Here is a 20268-nt window from a genome sequence, read left to right on the forward strand (position 1 = left end):
CCTCTCCTCTCCTCTCCTCTCCTCTCCTCTCCTCTCCTCTCCTCTCCTCTCCTCTCCTCCTTTCTCCCTCTCCCCGTGTCCTTGTCACAAACAGATCACCCTTACGCTACAAAAGGGAGGGTTCCTTGAACCTTTCCAAATTCCATAACCAACGGGCTTTTCTGACTTTGCCGAGGAAATGTTGTGTTTAATTCCTAGGGATTCATTTGGGTGGAGGTTGTTAGTGCCTCCGACTCAGCCTTTAGAAAATAATCTGTCCCTTCTAGAGAACTGGAAAAAACAACCCACAAAAACATATTTTATTTTTCTGCAATGTTTTTGATCCGCTGTCAGCAAAACAGAGCGGGTGCTTCGGGCTGAAATACGTTCTGTAGTAAAACGCACACCACAGAGGATCACTTTCCAAAGCCTGTTGCAGTTTTTCTGCTGCGAATCATTCACTGCTGCCTTACGGAGAAGTCGATCCTCCCTGGTCCGAAGCAGAGAACATTTCCAAACAGTCAATTATTGACTGAGCAGCTATTTTTAAAGCCCGGCCGAGCTTACCGCCGCACGCTGGAATGCGCCGCTGCCTTATAAACACCTGGCACCAAGGGGTGATGCAAAGCTCCGGGATACTCCAGAACGAGGAGCGAGTCGGGCCAAGTGGGTGGTAAAGCATCTCCGCGATTGCCCTGCTTTTATTGCTCAGTGAGTCACCGGCGAGGCGGTGTAAGGTGGTGTAAGCCCGTGTAAGCCCTCCCCGCGTCCTGCCGCCGTCTGCCGCCGCTGCCCCGCTGCATGCTCCTGCCCGGCGGGGGCACGGGGGGCGAGGGCCGAGGCAAGGAGCCTGCCCCGGGGCCGGGAGGCAGCGGAGGGAGGCCGGAGGCTTCCCCGGGCCGGTAGCACCGGCAGCCTTGGCCACGCGGCGGCCCTTAGGCAGGAAGGCACCCCGGGATTCACAGCCTGCTAGATTGTCTCTTTTTTTAACCACCACCGCACGCCTGCCATCGTAGGGAACGCGCGTCCCAGCCCAGCGCTGCAGCGCTGCCTGGACCTGTTGCCACTGGCGATGCGAAGGGGAAAACCTCGCAGGGGACGAACGCCGGGTCCCACCCGCCCGGAACCGAGCCGCAGCCCCGGTGCGGGGCGGTGCGGGGCGGTGCGGGGCGGTGCGGAGGAGCAGCGCTGCCCTCCCGAGCGGCCCTTGCGCTGCGCTGCGTCCCCACAACCCGCTGCCTGGAGAGATAATTGATTTCTGTCCTGCGCAGGCAGGCTTAAAAATGAATTTTTTTTTTTTTTTTTTTTTGCTCAGGCAACTGACCTTGATCTGCCGGTGGAAAAAAAAATGAAAATGTTTAGGGCTGCTTCTTCCCCCGCTCTCACAAATATTAATTGTGGTTTGAAACTTGGAAAACTTTATTTTAAAAAAGTAATTTAGTAGCTGATCTTTATCATGAACATATCTCAGCTCATATATATATGTATCACAAGATTTCTCCACTCATGAGTGTATAACCATGAAACAAACCATGGAAAGGTAAAATAGCATAGTTTATACTGAGAATCTTGATAAGGATTGTGCAGATAAGCATGTCTGTTCAGTATGTGTAAGAACCTATTAATATATGTGAATATCTAATGATGCATACATTAGCTGTGCACTATATGTAATGCACTCGGGTAGTATGTGAGTAAACTCTATGCATTAATAATCATGAGGCATGGGAAGCCGTAACGTTTTTCTCCACACTGCAGCCGAGCACAACTCTTGCTGCAGATAATTCTTCCCTTTCACCCTATATAAAGGCAGCCTGAGAGCTGACCTTTAAATTACCCGCGCGGACGAGTGACTGGAGGTGTTTTGGCAGCATTGGAGGCTTTCCTCTGGAGACCACAGGTATCATCCTTGATATTTTGCCTCATGCATTTGGGTATTTAGACTAACTGGAAAAAATTGGGTGTAAATACTGCCAGTTCTGTAAATCGCTCGTTTGCAGTATAACGATGGGAGAAGTGTTTAAGGAGAAGAAAATTGCCTAAAAGTCAAAACTAGCATCAAAATGCCCCTGTCATAAACTGCCTGTGGCCTGGGTCTTGCAGCCCTCACATGAACAGCCCCAAACTGATCACTCCCGGGAAAGCTCTGCCCACACCATTGCTGACCAAAATCCTCATCCAAACTTTTAAAGGAAATCTTTGCTGTCTTTGTTAGTCATAAGAAACTGCATTATACATGCACTCTAATAATAATAATAATACAGAAAAATAAACCTTGCCAAACTCAAGAGCACTAATTATAATACTGTAAACTGCCCGAGGACATGCATTAAAATTAAGATGGCAGTAAGTATTATACAAAATGAAAAGCCTCACAGTAAGAAACTGCAAGTAGATTATTTTTCCTGCTCTATAACCATTTTTTTTCAAGTTAACGAAACAGTTATTTCTATTAAATAATCATAGCTAGTGTTTATAAAAGTTGCATAGTATCCCTAAAGCCACTAAGAGAACAGGCTGATTAGAGGAAAAATAAAACTAGTCGAGTGGCTTTGTATTGCCTAGGAATCTGGTAGAGGAAAAAATCGTGGCGCTTCATAAACATTTTCAGAAGTCCCTATGATGATCAACATCTGGCAGATAGGATGTACTGCTAAGATAGTGTGGATTCCAGATGCTTTTTTAGCTATTTGACCATAAATCTACAAGCAGGTGTCGGCAAAGCTTAGTGCCCACTCACACTCCAGCTCCAGGCTGTCTGTGTTCGCTCTCCAAGGGGCAGCTCCAGCCCTGTTTCGCTCAGTGGAGGAGCCCGATTTGTGTTCACGGGGGCTAAATTCATTCATTCACTCATTCATACTGCAGACCAAGTCATGCCAGGTGGGTGCACCCACCAGCCCCATGCTGGTTCTGTGGGTGCCCCCACCAAGGCACCTTCCAGCCTGGGCACGAGGGGCTGGGGCCGTGGAGGCCTTGGCAGGGCTCCTGAGCTACCTCGGCTTGGAGGGGAAAAAACGAGGGCGGAGTTGGGAAGGACTGGACAAAAGTGAAAGTCTGAGGTGGGATTTACCCTTAAGAACACCTGGTGCAGGTTGTGCTTATACCCTGGGAGGACAGCTTCTTACTCTCCTAGAGCAAATAAGAGTAGGATCCAGCTCCTTCCTACCTGGTCCCCCCACCCTCAAGCAGAAGCCCACAGAGTGGTGCCGGTCACATTTAACCCTGAGAAGTATGTGGTGGCAGGTTACACACGTCGAGCTGGATGTTTTCAGGGATGCCACCATGACCTCTGGCTGTGTGGTGACACACACGAGCAGAACCCTCCCCAGACCCAGGACACACAATTTCAGAGTTTAGACCTGGATTTAGGATTGGACACAATTTCAGGATTTAGACCTGCTTTTCCTGAGCCATGTTTTATGAATCTGATCTGGTATTTCTGCAATACAGCACACATGCGAGCGTGTTTTAGAGGTATGATGAAAACAGTGCTCTGATAATTTATGTCTTCTACCAATCTGTCCCTCATATCCACATGGTTTAGAGAACCCAGGCCTACCAGTCTTTTGGAGACTATGAAAATGACATTTAGCTGGTCAAATATGATGGAGAGGAGTGTCCTATTTTCCCCTCTCCAGGTGTTGCGGATGGGATACCTGATGGCAATTCCAGTGGGACCACGTGGCTCCCTATGAGGAGAGGCACCGGGATCCCACCCCAGCACACTGCCAGCCAGAGGGCGGGTGGTTGCGGGCCTGGCGGTGCAGTCCATGGGGTGTTTTTCTCCTGCCATTCACTTGCAGCCCAGCAAAGCTCACTGTGTTGTTGGGCATGGTCCTTGTGCACGGGAGTGAGACAGGAGGAGGGAGTGAGAAGGGAGCTCCTGGGGTCTGGAAGTCTGGGGCACAGCCAGGTCCCAGGTGGGAGCCCTTCCACAGACACCCTCCCCTTCCTTGGGATAAGCAGCAGTTCCACCCAGGAGATCAAGATCAGGTTCCAGCTAGATTTGAGGCTATTTCCTGCAGCTGTTGCTGCACCCTCCATCCCCACAGCCCCAGAGCCTCCCTTGATGGCGAGGTGCCCATATCACACCCAGCATCAGGGCGAGTGCCTCGCCTGCATGCAATGACTCACTACGGGGGCAAGAGGAGGAGAGCGAGCCCAGGTGCCCACACCCGGGCCAAAGCTCCCTTCTTTCATCCTTGCCATAAAACACGGTGCCAGGCACAGCCTTGCAAAACCATGGGTGGTGGGACCTGCAGCGTGGCTGGGCGGGCTTGTATAGGCTGAGGAGCCCCCTGCTCCGTGCAGGAGCAGTCTCCTTTGACACGCCACCTCCAGCGCCGCTGGGGCTCAGCTGCAGCCGCTGCAGCCCTGGCAGCCCAGGGTGCAATGCTCCTCGTGCCGGCAACCAGAGCAACCTGTGCCCGCCTGCTTTCCCAGTGGAGAGCGGGTGCTCTTCCATGTGCTGCTGAAAGCATTCACTTCTTCTCTGCACTAAAGCATTAACCGACCTTCACTGTCCAGCCCACCCGCACTGAATGAATATATACCTGTGGTTTTAGATATTAAAAGGCATCTGCATTTAACATCCGTATTCCTTACAGAAAAAAGCGTGAAAATGTTCCTGAGGTTTTATTCAACAAGAACAGTCAGGACAGGAGCAATTTAAATCTGTTGATAAATTTGTGCTTTTCACAAACATTTACACACACATGATTTCATAGTTATTAGCAATTGTAATATATAAAAAATGCTACCCATTATCCAATGATGTATTTGATAATCACATCTCTGGAGACAAAAATCATTCACCCAGTCATCAGCTGCTTTCTTACATTTTTACATTGCATCGTAAAGTTCTCATTAGCCTAAAGCCACGTGTAAATTAGTCGGTTTGGTTTCCTTGCCCAATCATAATGAGTTTTTTCAGTATGGGCAGCCTCAAGTTTAATATATGTATGCAGAGTCATCAAAACAGAAAACTGTTACTTACCGACTGATGTAAGTCCATGTTTTATAGATTCCTGTATGATGGCCGTATGAGAACTAGAAGACATTATTAAGTGTAAATATACAGTACCCTTGGGTGCAAGGTGTACAGCATTGAGTACGGAAGAGGTGCAGCCTGTAAACTTTTCTGGCCTTGAGACCCAGGCTATAATAACCTTCAGTGAAAGTCGGCGTGATGAACAACAACAAAAAAAATATCCAAGAATTCAGAAAGTAACAAGCGTGTCTTGCGGTGGACTCTGTACTTTTTCCAGCATTAGTGACCTGCTGTAAACCATGTATCCCATTTCATGATAGTCTCTAATCAGAAGAATTGGAACTTGTGATAGGTTTGGCCCCGTCACGTGATTTCGTACAGCTTGATAAGAGGACCCTGTTATAAAGTGACAGCAAAAGAGATAAGAACTCTTGGCAGATAATGGCAGAGAAATGATTAACCTGGAATGGAGAGGTGCTATGAAGCCCAGAGAGTGGAAGGTTGTAAAGTTGTAGGGTCATAAGATCATACTGAGTGGATGAAAAGCCATACCAATGTAAGTGTAATGACTATAAACTCAGACTTGTGACCTGTCTTCCTGATGTCATCACCTCTTTGCACAGTGGACAGCAAGCACGGCTGTTTTGGCTTCTGTAAACACTCTTTGGATGGCAAAGCAAGCAAGCATTAATTCCTTAAAGGAGGCTTGAGAATGTGCCTGGGATTCAGCACCCTGAGTGACAGCAGGCGCGAACCTCTGCTGGCGGCTTTGTCAGGCAGAATCACTTTATTGCCCCCGGCCTCGGGCTGCAGACAAGCCCCAGGTTGTGGCCGTTCAGTTGAAGGTGTACGCTGTTCTCTCAGCGAAGCAGGAGCTTTACAGCGTGACTAAACATCGATACCCCAGGATTAAGATACACAGACAGCACTGTGCTCACCTCTGAGGCTGCTGAGGTACGAAGCGCACTCCCAGCATGTCAGAGGGCTGCCAAGGGTTGCTCTGCAAACGCCACTCAGAGCGGCGGGCAGCTGCGCTGGGTTCTCAGCTCAGCTGTGGGCGCGCCGGGCCGCGGGGCGCTTTCAGGGGCCACAGAGGAAGGGGTGCCCTGGGGGTAGCGCAGCCCTCTGGGGCTCCTCCTGGGCGCATCGCGGTGCCCGCAGCGGTCGCTGCAGCCTGGAGTCTGAAGTCTGTAGGCGCTTCCTGAGAGCAGGCTCGTGCCTGAGTGCTCAGACGATATTTGATATTTCAAGTCTCTTGAAAAAGAGAGAAGTTATCCCACTGTGGGCTGGATCTGAAGCCTCTTGAAGTCTGCAGGAGTTTTTCTCTTGAAATTTGTGGAGGGCTGTAAAGCAGCATATGCTTTTTTATATACTTTCTCGTGATGGTTACACTGTGATGATAAAGTGGCAGGCGGGTTACTGAGGGCTCACACTGAGCACCCTCTCAGGCTTCTCCCAGTCAGGCCTGAGCAGGCCTCATAACGGGCTTGAAGTGGCAAACCCCAGAGCAGCTTGTGAGGCTTGGGCATTATGGCCTGGAGCCCTGAAGTACCAGCGGTTTGTCTGTGCAGTGCTGGCCCTCTCTACAGCCCCCCAGCAAGGGTGGCAGGCTGTGGAGGGAAGGCCTCATTTTCCAAATCCTTACTGAACAACTGCACGTGAGTTTCGTATGCTTTATTCCCCATACAGGAGTGCACAATTCAGACACTTACTTGTTCACTCAAATGAGTGCCAGTCATAAATATTCACTGTTTATGGTACATGCAGCAAGTGAAATCATACAGACCTATGCACCAAAAACTTCCAGAAGTCAGGTTTCTCTTCCTCCTTTTTACAGTTGTAAAGTGAGCAAACTGTACCCAACTGCCTCTCAACAATGCTGTGAATTATTGACTTGAAATGTTTATGAAATGCTTTAAAAGCAGAAGCATGCAATGCTCGTGTATCTTCCTATTTATTACAGGAAAAAAAATAATTTGCAAATCAGGTGAAACAGATACTACGAGTGTTTTTTCAGGGTCACTGATAATTTTATCTAATTAGATTGACTGAAAGCTGGAAGCCAGCTTTTACAACAGCTTTGATAGAAACCTAAGGGATCTGTCTCTCTGTCTATTCTATTTCATTTGATCATCAAATAGGTTTTAAATTCTATTCATAAAAAATACGAACAATGATTTATTCCATCAGAAACAAACAAACAAGCAAAACCACGTGTCTTTCAGGATGGGAGATAAAATAGAAAGGCAGTGCTGCAAGTGATACTGAGGCTAGAAACTTTCTACCGTGGCATCGGAGACATTCCTGGAGCACTGCTGGCCCATATACAAGGGCTTCTATAAAGGAATCTGCCGTATGTGGGGGAGAGAGATACTAAATCATAGGAAATATAAAGAAACTTCATGCTTTTGGCTTCAAATTCTGTCATTCCTTTCCTTTCTTGCATCAGTATCAAATGTCAGGGTCACTTAAAAATGTTCCTTTTTTTCCTTTCTGATACTTTGTCTCCATGGATAGAAGAATGTGTATGCCAGGTGCACAACCAGACAGACTTTCTTTGCCTTTCTTTGTACCTAGTCCAGTGGTGGAAAATAAACTCAGTGGAAAACTCCAGGACAAACTATATCAGCCCATGATCCAGCACCTCTGTATGTTTAGCAGTGATATGTTTGGGCTCCAGCTGAGAAAGGATGTTTGTAATGAGGCATATTTGTCTCACTGAAATAAAAAATATGTGTTTATGGCTGAATACTTTGCTTGATCAGTAATTGAGAACTGTAGCCTTTTCACGTGGAAGTTTCTGGTAAAGAAGCCACTGGTCTTACTGGGATCAGCTTTTCCTAACTGGGGCTGCAACATCATGAACTCATTTTACATCTGTGTTTTTCAGGTGTTTTATTTTAATTATTTACTTTTAATTATTTACTTTTAATTATTCTATTCTATTTTTATTTTCATCTGGAAAGGGTGAAACAAGGCTTTTGGAAGGTAGTGTTATTATTTCATGTGTGCTTTTCTGTCTCTGTTTTTTCATGAAGATAGGTAATTGAAAACCATTTACTGCTTTTTTTTTTTTTTTTTTTTTTTTTTTGCCAGTTCTTGTATGATGAAATTGTCCCTTGTTTGTCCCTCAGACAAATGTCCCTCAAAGGAAATGTACCTGATTTCAAAAGCTTGGCAACAATCCCTCCTTTGACTCTTGCACATCAAATTGTTTTGCAACCATTTATCACAAAAATGGAATTAGAAGGAATTTCTCCTCTCGTAGACATTTTCATAAATGGCATTTAATCTGGGCATGTGAGGATGGTAAGAAACAAGCTCTGAAAGTGACTTGACAAATGAACAGAGAACTGTTCAAAGAGCGTTAATCCCTGGCTTGTCCATGTTGGCGTAAGTTTGGTGAGGTCTGTCAGTTTTCCTTGGCATTTTTTGATCTTGCTTTTCTGAATCCAGTATGTTCCTCTTCGCCTTTCTATGGCACCTCAAATTATTGTCAACTTTATTATCAGTACTTTTCAGCAAAGCTAAACTTTCAGCACAACACACATCAAACAAGGGGCAGAATCCTTGTGAAAGTCCAGGGAAAACGTGGCATTGACCCTTGCGTGGCACCTACAGGCCCCAGCTATTATCTGCTCCTGAGAGTAGGCCAGTTGGTTTCAGCTGGAGCTTTGGTTAAGTGGAAGAGGATTTACAAACTCTATTCTATTGTTCTTCAAAAACTTTTCTTCATTTCAGTCACTCTGACACTCTTCCTGATCTATCACAACATTCCAGGTTGTTTTGGATGCTTCGGTGTATTTTCTCCACCTTCATGAATTTTATTTTATTTTACATGTGCAAAACTGTGGCATTAAAAATACAGTCTTATGCCTTTTCCCCAGTAGTTCTGTAAAAGAAATTAAGAGAATCTGATCTATCTGTTGATCTTCAGCTTCTGGGGTTTGCAGTGAAGTAACTATTGTACTGAAATGTAGAAGTTCTTGTTTATTAAATCATTCCCACCAGCTGATTCTCAGTTACTCTTTGGTCATATGGTATGACTACACTATTCAATGCTTGACTACACTATTCTTGCTTGTTTCATCTTCTTATACTATACTATAAATATAATTTTCTTATATATAGTATATAAATATAGTATATGTCTTATACTATTCTCTCAGTGTAAGTGATGTTATGATTATCCCCTCAATAACAGAACGTAATAGCATTAAAATACATTTTGGTATGTGCTACACCTTACACGCGATTTTCAGCATATTCAAATTCAACTCTGGTGAACAGAGGCATGGTAAGTTCTTTGTGGGTTCTCCTTGATTACATCAATCTCTTTGAACGTTTTAGTCTCTTTTGTGCTTCAGTTCTCTGGTTGGATGAACACAATGCAATAGAAACCATATTTGGAGAGGAATACTAAACTGTACAAATTATAAAATTACTTCCTCTGACTTTTCCCCGCTAATTACTTACAGAAAGTTATTTCAGTGAATATTTCTGCTAATAAATTAATATCCGGAGTAGGAGGTAAATGCAGACATTTTAAAGTACTTTCTTAGTGCAAATGAGCAATCCAGAAGCCTTCAGGAGTGCTTGGGAAGAAAACTCAGTTCTTTGCAGAAGAACACCTACAGTTGTGGGTCACAGAGGTCCTCCTTTGGCCTTAACTGAAGGACTAGTGTTTCGGTGGGGCATAGATTTATTGCTGGCTCTCTGCATCGGAGACAATCTAACTTTTTCTTGGCATGAGAAGAGCTATCCAGACAAGTTTTATCTGTCTCTCTGCCTGCCTGCCTATCTATGTAAAGCAGCTTCAATTTTAATTTCTTGCCCACCTCATTTTCTTCAATAATCTAACTTATTGGCATACAAAGAAAAAAGATATTAATTAGTTACAGAACCCTTTCAAAGCTTATCTAGGAGATATTTACTAGAAATAGGAGCAGAGTATTTGACTATGTGAGAAATGAACAGATTTCTGTGAAACAGGCTGGGGGAAATGACTCCCGTGTACTGACCAGTAACAGGTGTTGTGAACACATCCATCATAGCACTCAGGAGCAGAAAGCAGTTTCTCTTTAGAGCATTATTAATAAAATATCAGGAATATGTTAATTCGGAAGGAGGAGAGGAGAAAAAGTCTTAAACTAGATGTTAAGTGGTACTTTTGAATTTGGTAGCTAAATTCTCTGTTTTTCCAAGATAACGTACATATGTACAGGGATGACATAGTTACCCCCACCACAAAACAAACAAACACACAAACAAAACCCACCTCCCCCAGAAAAACCCAACATCTTCACTTGAGGCAGGATGGAAGCTTTAAGTCTTGCTTCAGGTGAGTACATCCTGAGAGACCCTGAGTGCTCTGACGACTCTCAGCAGTTTCTACCTCTGAAGGGAGCTGCAAGTGTGCTACACCTCACACTGCCTGGCCTTGCTTGAAGCCGTGGAGAACGCCTGAGCTGAATGCAAATGGAAAGTGAGACAGCAAAAGTAAGCCGGTCAGTGGCATTTTGTGTCTAAGCTGAGGGTGGTCTCCTGCTGAAGCCAGGAACTGGAGGATGTCTGGGGGCTGATGATGACACACGCTGGATGGGCCAGACTCGCTCCCGAGGGAGGAGGAATCAGGGCTCGGTGCTGGCATGATGGTGTGGATTGGGTGCAGATGAAAGTTCTCACTTCTTTCTATCTTCCCAGCAAGCAAGTGTAGAATTGTCCCATTTTCAAAGCTGACTTTCATTGGGAAGTATGCTGGACAGGAGACACAAACTGGGGCAAAGGCCATTGAGAAATAATGATTTCTGATCATTTTATTAATAGCTATGAGAAATGTAGCACCTGGCAAGAGAGATAAGTGGATTTTCCTAAGCTCTGTTATAGCCAGGCAAATATTACTCTGGTTTATGGCACTAATAATTAAACAGCACACTAGTCTTTCTCTTGACAATTTAAAATTTAAGGTAGTTGTTTTCTGGAGGCATATGCTGAAATGTGAGCAACAGTAACTACTTTAGATGTAAGCTTCGTAGTTAAATACCCTGTCTCTTCTGTCCAGCAGATATATTTCACGAGCATATATAGCACTGCAGGAGCACAGCTTTTTCATTGTCTTCGAAGTCGTCTAGGTACCACTTTTGATAAATACAGCAGTTCTTGAAAAACATAACAAACAGACTTAGGATCTGAGAAGTACTTCATTCCTTCAAGGACATAGTCTGCCTAGTGCAATTACATAAAGAATAGATTAGTATAACATATTAATTAATACTTTTATATCTTTTTATAGGACGTGTCCAGAGTTTGTTAGACAGTACACTTATTTTATTTTAGAAGCTCAGATGACAATACAAAATGCAAATGACTCTGGAATTTAGGTATCTACATTTCTGGGGAGAACAGGAGCACGTGGGATTTCTGGGGACCCCTGCCTTTCAGGGAGCAGCTCTAACTCAGGCCATTAGTGCATCTGCCATGATAAATGTAAATCTCTTCGGTCACTCTGTTTGCACAATGCTCAGACCAAATTCTTTGTCTTAAGCCGGGGCTTCTGGGTACTTCTACCACACCCTTAATAACTGTAAATTCATGTTAATCTCATGCTACCACTGTTGTTCGTGTTTTCCTTTAGTCACCACTGCATATCCTCCCACTAGACCGAAGTGTTTTCCTGTGGTGCAAACAACAGCGTGCACAATTAAGTTGGAGACCTGATCATGATCTCTGGAAAATTCTGTTTTACAAACAAATATATACATATATGCACAGTAAGAAAAAAATAGTAGAGTAATAGTGGAAGGATGATTAAAAATAAGTTTATGTCAGAGCCTGGAGGGCACTAATAGGCCACAATGGCCCTCACCTAGATCGTGATGAGCCTCACCTGGGCCCTCGCTCATGGGCCATAGGTCCATCAAGCCCTAGCCTGGGGCCTCAGAATCTTTCCTGAGCTGTGCTGGATGTGGACCTGCTCCTGAGTTATTTGTATTTTTCTGTTTTGACTGCAGACCTAACCTTATTCTATGCTGTTTTGATCTGATGACTGCTGGAGACTCTGTAGGACTTGCCACTGCTCTGCTCAACCAGCTCCTGTGCTGTGGGACTGCGCTATGTTGGTGAGTTCTCTGCCCAGTCTACATTGTGGCTGCCATTGGCTCTTAGTTTGCTGTTGCTTAGGGTGCAGCTGTCCTTTGTTGCTCCCTGATAGCTTTTGTACCATGAAATTACTGTCTCAAGTTCATCTAAGATTCACCAGTTGAAAAACATATTTGTTTACATGAGAAATGTCTACCCTACTGTTTTTTTCCTGTAATGCCCAACAGGAGTTCTGGTTTAGAAAGGAAGGAGAAAACAACCAACCCACCAAAAAAAATAAAAACCAACCACAAACCCTCAGGGCAAGGTTCAGTGTTTAGGGCTGAACTTAAGTCAGTGAAGCAAGTGCTATATATTAGATAAATGTATCTTTTTGGATTTCTAGATGATCTATCAACTTTATCATATCGATGCAGCCATTCTTCATCCTGAGGATTGATCTTACTTTTATGCAACAGATGGTGTTCTCTTACATATTAGAGATATAATTTACTATTCTTTTTTTTACTGCAGTCAGACAAGTCTTGTGAATAAAGTCAGCAGTGATTGCATTCATTATTCCACGTTCTGTTCTTCCTGCCACAGATCTTTTGTAGGAGCTCTCCTTATCCCTTTGTGGACTGGACATATAACACAGTTATACATGTATAACTGCCTATAACAAAGCACATGGACTTGTGCTTTATTAGAGCTTGGTGGGACTTGTGTGTTCTTTTCAGTTGAAATGCGAAGGCTTTTCAAATAGCAGTCAGATGGTCTCTCTTGAAATTCTGCCTTTTGATGTATAGTTTTGCTTCCCTCATAGTAAAATAAAAAAACCACTTTTGCTCTCATAGCTCATGGTGAATGGTAGTTAAAAACACACACTTTTCCTTCTGTGGCATCTGGACAGAATCCCTCTGACCTTCTCAAGATCTTTCTTGTGAAAAGCTTGCACCAGCTGGTTGCAATGTGAGCCTTTTTAGCCGCTTGCTTTCACCTGGAAGAGCAGGAGAAAACCTCTCTGGGTGAGAGGTTAGAAAAGGTCTGGACATGTAAAATGGGCAGCTGAAGCTTGTTTCCAAAAAATAACTGCTGTAACTTGGGTTACCATTAACTTACTGCCATGTTTGGCACTTGTACATCAGTTCATGGGAGGTAATGACTGAACAATAATTATTGATTTTTCATTTCATATTAACGGTGTGGAAATTTCTGAATCTGTTAGTGAGGCTAGGATGCCACTGTCAACATTCCTGATTTGCTGTAAAAGAAATGTCATCTTTCCTACCTGCACCCTTATATATCTTGTGTTCAGAAGTTGCATAGAATTCCCTTCTTAAGGCATCAAAGTTTCACAATCTATAAAACGCACAAAAATTTGCAATGAATTTCAGTCCTGAAGCAAACATCCGTTAAGCTTAAAATAAATGAATGCATTAGATCAATTATTTACCTAAAGCATACTGAGACAAATGACAAACACTGAATGACAGAAGAGAGATGGAATGGGGTAGAAGTTTTCTGACTCAATATCAGTGTTCAGGCAAATGAAGAGAGGCATTGGCTTCAGCTGGTGGAAATCCAAGCAAACTTTATCACTTTCTTTATTAAAAAAAAAAAAAAAAAAAAAAAAAAAAAAATAAGCTAGAATCCTTTCCTAACTTATCATGGTGAGAGCTGCTTTAGCGAGCTCACTGACATTTTAGTTGTATAAAATATTGGGAATGCACAAGAGCTGAGACTTTGTTTTGAAGTTTCAAAAGTTTGGGAAGTACACTAATTTTGCAGCAGACTAGGATTTTGGAAGGAAGTCAAACATTTCTGTATCACGTCTCCTATAGTATCATTAGAAACTAGCAAAATTCAACTGGAATTGTAGCTCAAAATGTTTCCACAACAAGAATAAAAGTACGTTTTGTTACTTCAAACACAAACATATTTATCTCTTGATTCTTTGTTCTGTTACTGTCTGATCTTATTCCCTTCCTCCCTTTTGGCTCCAGATACCATTTTTCTCTTTTTGCCTTGTCTTCTGCAGTCTTCTGTTGTGGACATATTTCCTCTGGCTGCTGCTTCCCATATATCTTTGAAATCTTATTTTGGCACCAACTCTGAGCACCTTGTGAAATACAGTTGTTGAGGTTGTTTAGCATTTTCCCATGTTAGGCCTTTGTATTGCTTGCAGTAATATCACTGCTGCTGTAACTAGAAATGCTTCCTTCGTATAAAAATGAGGTACAGTAAATATTCTTCATATACAGTACTAAAACAACAGCCTGAAGCTGTACTCCTTTGCATCATCTTCTTTGGAAGAATAAGGATTTCTTCTAACCTTTGAGCTTGCACTGTATTTCTTCACTGCCTTTAATAGTGTTCTTTGCCTCAATTGCAGCATGGTGGTTGGATTCCCGTGGTTTTGTCCTGCTGGAAGGTTGCAACCCACAATATTGTTTCAGTTACCAAGTCCCTCTGACACTAGATGCTGGGGGCTGCCAGGACCCCATTCCTGCTCTGCTCCGTGCTGCAAACAGCCACATGTGGAAAGGTCATCTTGCAGGGAGAACACTTCTTTGAACAGAACAGTTCATGAAGCTCTAAACTCAGTGGTTCTCCCACATAATAGAGGCACTGTTCTAGTTTGAAAAACAAAACTAACTAACCAAAAAGCTCTAGCTCTGCTTTATCATAGATTCTTATGGGATTTTAAGCTAGTCCTGGTCCTGTTGCAAAAGATTGTTTGAGGAAAAGCTTTAGTTCAAGCAGCCATGTCAGTATGTCTGACTGCCTCGTACATGTGAGGTAACTTGGTAACATCAGAAGTGAATACAAATTTTTGGTACTTGGAAGGGATTTGTTGTGTTGAATTCCATAAGAAAGATCTTTGAGAGGGTATTATTTCTTACGTGAAGCATCTTCTACACCTTGATTGTTATGAAAATAACTGATACCGCTTCAATATGACCATCCTACTCAAAATGTAAGCATCCTAGAATTTCCATGTCTGATTCTGCCAAACCCTCTTTGAGTTTAGGTGACTAGAAAATACAAGTTAAAATGTTGAAACAAAACCTGAGTCTGTGATGCAAGACCTGTCAGTTTCACAGGTTGTACCTGTAAGCTTGCAGCTTTCTCCTTATAGAAAGTGGAAAGCTTTAAATCAGACAGGCCCAAGTGGCTGGATAGTAAATGAGATGATCCTCACTTCACAGAATCACAAAATGGCTGAGGTGGGAAGGGACCTCTGCAGATCATATAGTCCAAACTCCCCCTGCCAAGCAGGGTCACCTAGAGCTCATTGCACAGGATTGCATCCAGGTGGATTTATCTTATTTGATGTTGTTACCCACAGTGTTGAAAGCTGTCTGCAATGTGTGGTACTTTGTACTTCTCCTTAAGCCTCAATTGCTTTTATACCATTGTTCTGAGAAGCCATTTAGAGAATTTTGAATCACTGTGATGATAGGCTTCAGTCCTAGAGTCACTCCAAAGCACAAAGACCCTATTGTCCTACCAGCTTCCTGAAGAGTAGTAAAGGAGAGTTTGCTACTTGCTGTTTTGTGAGTGGTTCATCACATGTTTAAAGCATGCCATGCAAGAAGGGAATCCTTAACAACCACCTAACTTAGCGATGAAGCCTACTTGGTACTCCTATACAGCGTGAACCTGCCTTTAGATCAGGCACCACTAATAGTATGCATTTCTTCACAGCAAGTGTAATTTCCAGGGTCATCCACCTGCTTGGTAACTGGAAACACAGATGTTCTAGTAAGGAACTAGGTTTTACTAGATACGTTATTGGTTTTATTATGGCCTAATGGTCTTCACAAAAATTTGCACCAATTTTTGTGCAAGGTATGATGTTAATTCATGGTAGCATTATTGGCAGATGTATTTCTATCGACATTTTAGTAGAAACAAGGTGAATTGTTATCATTCTGGCTGACACAATGGAAGTATTTTTGAATGCTGAGTTGTACTGACTTATCGACGTTTACCTAAGTGCTTTATCATCATCACAGCTTTAGTTTTATCCATCCTGTAACTGTTTAAACAGGACAACCATAACAACAGAAGGGGAAATTCACTGAACTATAACACAAATCTTTGGGATCAGAACAGCATTTTAAAAAGAGATTAATAGAACTAGTTTGGCTGATTACATTTCTGCTGGACCCAAGTGCTCGGCTTTTCCCTCCATTTTAAATGGGATGAAGTGTCATTAGCTGAAATGCAGCAGATAACATGTTAGAGCGAAACAGTGCTGAGGAGAAAGCCTTTTGCGTCTTACCTTAGCAATCTGAACATCAGTAGAGCGCCACTCCACCTCGTGCTTCTTGAATGACTGGGCAGAGATATCCCTTGAGTACCTAAGGAAGCAGCCTTCCTCCCACTGTCTATACATGCCATCAATTATCTGTTTTAGGAGGAAGACAGGAGGCACATGTGTTCTTACAGGCAATTACATCATGTTCTGTGGACTCTTATGTTTCTTATTCTTCATATTCTGTAGACAGTTTGTTTTTGCTACTTTAGTTCACCTTCTTGTATTTGTAGTAATCGAATGAAATCAAATCTTTACTGATGTTCAGAAAAAAACAGCGTGAGGCAATGCTGCTAGCATTAATATCAGCAGTCTGTAGAAAAAGCCTTTAGCTCTATTAATAGGGAGGAACTACACTGTAGTAGAGTTTCCTGTACATCTGTGCTAAAGTGCAGCATATCTCATCCTAGTGAGGAAAGTGCAACATATGAAGCTATTAGAGAGGACCTTTAATATGGAGTAGAAAAAATGTCTGGATGAATGCACCAAAATCCCTTTATCATGCTGGTATTTGTATTGATGCAAGTTATCTTATCCAAGCTGTCTTGATGGGCTGCCCTACCAATATAAATACAATGAGAAGACCGAGTAGTCTATTGAGCTGTTATGTAGTATAAATAACATTCACAGAAGCTCATTTGAAGTGTCAAAAATGTGTTTGATTATGTGATGTGATTTGTTTTACTCGGAAAAAACACCTCAGATGAGGTATGTATAGCATGCACAAAGCAATGCAATCTTTTGTCTGTCTTAAGGTGGTTAGAATGCTGTTGGTGAGCTTTAACCAATGTTTCAAATTATGATTTCACAGAATGCTACTAATACTTCTGAGACAAAAACATCACACCTGAGATCATTGTTCCACTGTCAGATGAGACTGCTGCATGTCCAATCTGTCCATAAGGTGGTTGTGCAATGCCAGTGAATTGCTTCAGGTAGTGCAATTCAAGAGTTTTGTTAGTCAGTATTGAGTTGATTCATGCTTGCTGAAGATCTAGTCCAAGGTTCATAAAACATCAAAATACGAGATAACAGGTACCACAGAAATGCAAAATATCAATGAGATAAACAGTTGAAAACTGTCTTTGATTTTTACTGATTAAAAAACCCCACAAGTCTGAATCAAAGTCTTATGCACGCAGAATTTGTCTTCTGGGTTTTGGTGTCAGTTCTGTGTTTGCAATACAAATGCTTAATTCAACTCTATCCAGTATCAAGTAACTCTATCCAGTATCAAGTGAATTTGGAAACCTTGGTCACGGAGCTTGGGAGCCAGAATGGGAATGGCATGCGTTTGAACTGGCAGGTCGTGAGTGACTGGCACTGAGTACAAGCGATCCATGTTGTGAAGCTTTAGGGTGCTATTGCCTTTGGAAAAAGTACCTACTGACAGTATTCCTGAAATACTAACTGTCTGAGGCATAGAGGTCTGTCCTTTTGAATATTCTTGAAGAAAGCATAAGGTAATTCCTGTTCCAGGCATTATGTATGTGCATCCCACAGTGAAAAATGTGTGTCCTTGGGCCTGGTGGGACAAATTCTTCCCTTGGTTACATGAGAGAAAGTGCAGAGTAAAGTTACTCTCTTGCTGAGTTTCTTCAGTGCTCAGTGATGCAAATGAGAGCTGAATTCATCCTGTATCTGGTGTTTTGCATAGAAATGCTCACTGTGCTGAAACACTCGAATTTGCAAGAATGTGTCTGTGTAAACTACACTTCCAATTTTAATTTTTGAGCCATGCGCAAGAGACTCCAGGGAACAGTGTGTACTGTCAGCAGAAGTTATCTTTCTGATGAATCAGGCACATTGTTTGTACCCCTGCATTTGATAGACATGTTGTAATAAGGTCCTGAACTGCTTACTGTGTCTTTATGTACCTTCCCTCTCAGCAGTTGTAACTATTGTGCTGCTTGACCTATATTAATGGTACTACAAACAACAAGTTTAACCATTAACTTGAGAGCCCTGTTTAAATGGATTTTGCCAAGAGATGAGAACTGAAGATTTAAGGAGGTAAAAATTAAAAAGAGAGCTATCCAGTGCAAAGCTTTTTCAGTGCTTACTGAGCTGATGTGGAGAGTAGGAAGGAGTTCAAAGACCTAATAAAACCTAAAGCCATTATTGCAGTCTGAATAAGTAATGTCATTCAATGTATGGAAAAGCAGTATCTTAGATGTTTTGTTTGTTAATAACTTGTGGATTTTATCTGTTTGGTTATTCCAGTGAGGCGTGCTTGCTGTTACCTATATCCACACATGCTCTGTAGCAAGAGAGGAATACACAGAAGGGGGGGCTATATTGCCTGCTTGCTGCTAACTGGGAAAAGGGAGGCTGGTTCTCAGCTGCTTGGGGGAGAAGGTGAAAGCTAGAGAGTCCAAGTGAAAGGAGCCAGTGTCAGAAGCTGAGTGCTTTATACAGAAGGAGCAGTCTGATTTTAGCTTGATTTAGTTGAGCTGCATTTCAGGAACCCGAGTTCTGCATGCAATGGGAATTCTAGGCTGCTTAATAAAAGCCAGAAGGTATTTCTGATGCCTACGATGATTGTCTCAGGAATAAGCAACTGGGATGATCTGGGGTAACTGGCACCATGTGTACATAAAGCCAGTGGTGAATGTGGGGTGGTTCGGTATCCGGTGGGATCTGTGCCTGTGCCTCTGAGGTCACTGACATCAGTGGTTTTTGACTGAGGTCCTTAAAGGGTGGGCATTCAAAAGTTTAAGTGTGCTCTGGGATGCCTTGCTGAAAGCTTTGTCTTTCCTGATAAAGCTGCTTCATCTAATGCACGCAGGCATGTAAATCTGCTACTGTTCTCATTGGGTTATCTTGTTTGGCTGGGATTTCACCACTCTGTCTATACAGGACGTATGTAGGTAGGTGTCTTGTGCAATCAAACCGTGTGTGTCCTGCTGGGGCCTGGGAACTGACAGTGACAGAAAGATGTGCTTAAGCTAAAAGTAGCAGTTGATACTTGTAAGTAAAAAATGGTTATGGTTCATTCTCTGCAGCTCAGCTGTTCTGATGCAGTGTTACAGCTCTGAATTAAGAATTGGGTAGCACTGTGCACAGAACAAAGGAGTCTAAATGAAAATCCCACCTGCTTCTCTGAGAGACTCCTGCAAGAACTGTCACTGAGAAAGTGTTTTTTTTTTTTTTTTTTTTTTTTTTTTTTTTTTTTTTAATGTGAAGTGCAACAAAACATGCAGTTAGTCCTTATTCCTCTGAAGCTAAACTGGGGTGTGTAGAATTCCGTCTCGCTGCTAATACAGATATTTGGCTGAAATGGGTAAACTGAGATAAATGTGTCATCCAGTCTTAGGAGATTTTAATTGAGTAACGCTCTTTGGGCCTTGATTTGAAGGTTGTAAACAGCTTGGTAAACACTTAAACCACAAAAAGCTTTGTCATAGGAAGGGAAGCACTGAGCAGGTTTGTCACCATGTAGCAACATGTAAGCCAAGTCAGTGAGAGGAGCCCAAGACCAGTGACTTCCTTGTCTGTCCTGGATTCCTAAAGGAAGGCACAAAGCCACCCTGACTAGGAAGTGAGCTTGATTACAGTCAACAGGAAAAAACAGAAACGTTGGGAGCAAAAAAAGCACAACTCTGCCAACAGAACTGTTCTTGCCTCTAGGTTTCTGCAGTTGTACGTCTGTCTTCAGATGCCAGTAATTCCCATGGTGTTTGCACTTAAGCAAATTAAACTGGTAAAAGCCCATGCATAGGTGATTTCTAAGGGTTATTTCTGCTTACATTAGTTTAACGTATTCCTGAAAGTCTAAAGGAGCAAGTTTAGCTGAGGGAAATCTGTTTCACAGTGTGTCCATATACAAAGCTATGTTAATTTCTTAATGTGGATTAGCAGCCACGGTTTGACCCAGAGCAGCCATGGGAGGTGGCCA

At 42.9% G+C, this 20268-nt stretch overlaps 1 protein-coding gene and 1 long non-coding RNA gene across 3 annotated transcripts in view; one reads left to right on the forward strand and one right to left on the reverse strand.

The window, feature by feature from the left end:
* NR5A2 (nuclear receptor subfamily 5 group A member 2) overlaps window positions 1-5300 on the reverse strand; it is an 89340-nt gene extending 84040 nt beyond the window's left edge. Inside the window, exon 1 of one of the 2 annotated variants that reach the window (XM_035333344.1) lies at window positions 4976-5300. In XM_035333344.1, coding sequence (XP_035189235.1) covers window positions 4976-5039 — 64 coding nt within the window. In that variant the 5' untranslated portion in view covers window positions 5040-5300. The remainder of the gene's footprint in view (window positions 1-4975) is intronic. The other variant, XM_035333341.1, reaches the window with a different exon arrangement.
* LOC118170787 overlaps window positions 1-20268 on the forward strand; it is an 81672-nt gene that overhangs the window by 19958 nt on the left and 41446 nt on the right. Inside the window, exon 3 of the long non-coding RNA XR_004752883.1 lies at window positions 11980-12087. This is a non-coding gene — a long non-coding RNA (uncharacterized LOC118170787). The remainder of the gene's footprint in view (window positions 1-11979; window positions 12088-20268) is intronic.

Source organism: Oxyura jamaicensis, chromosome 8 (genome assembly GCF_011077185.1).
Source record: "Oxyura jamaicensis isolate SHBP4307 breed ruddy duck chromosome 8, BPBGC_Ojam_1.0, whole genome shotgun sequence".
NCBI lineage: Eukaryota > Metazoa > Chordata > Aves > Anseriformes > Anatidae > Oxyura > Oxyura jamaicensis.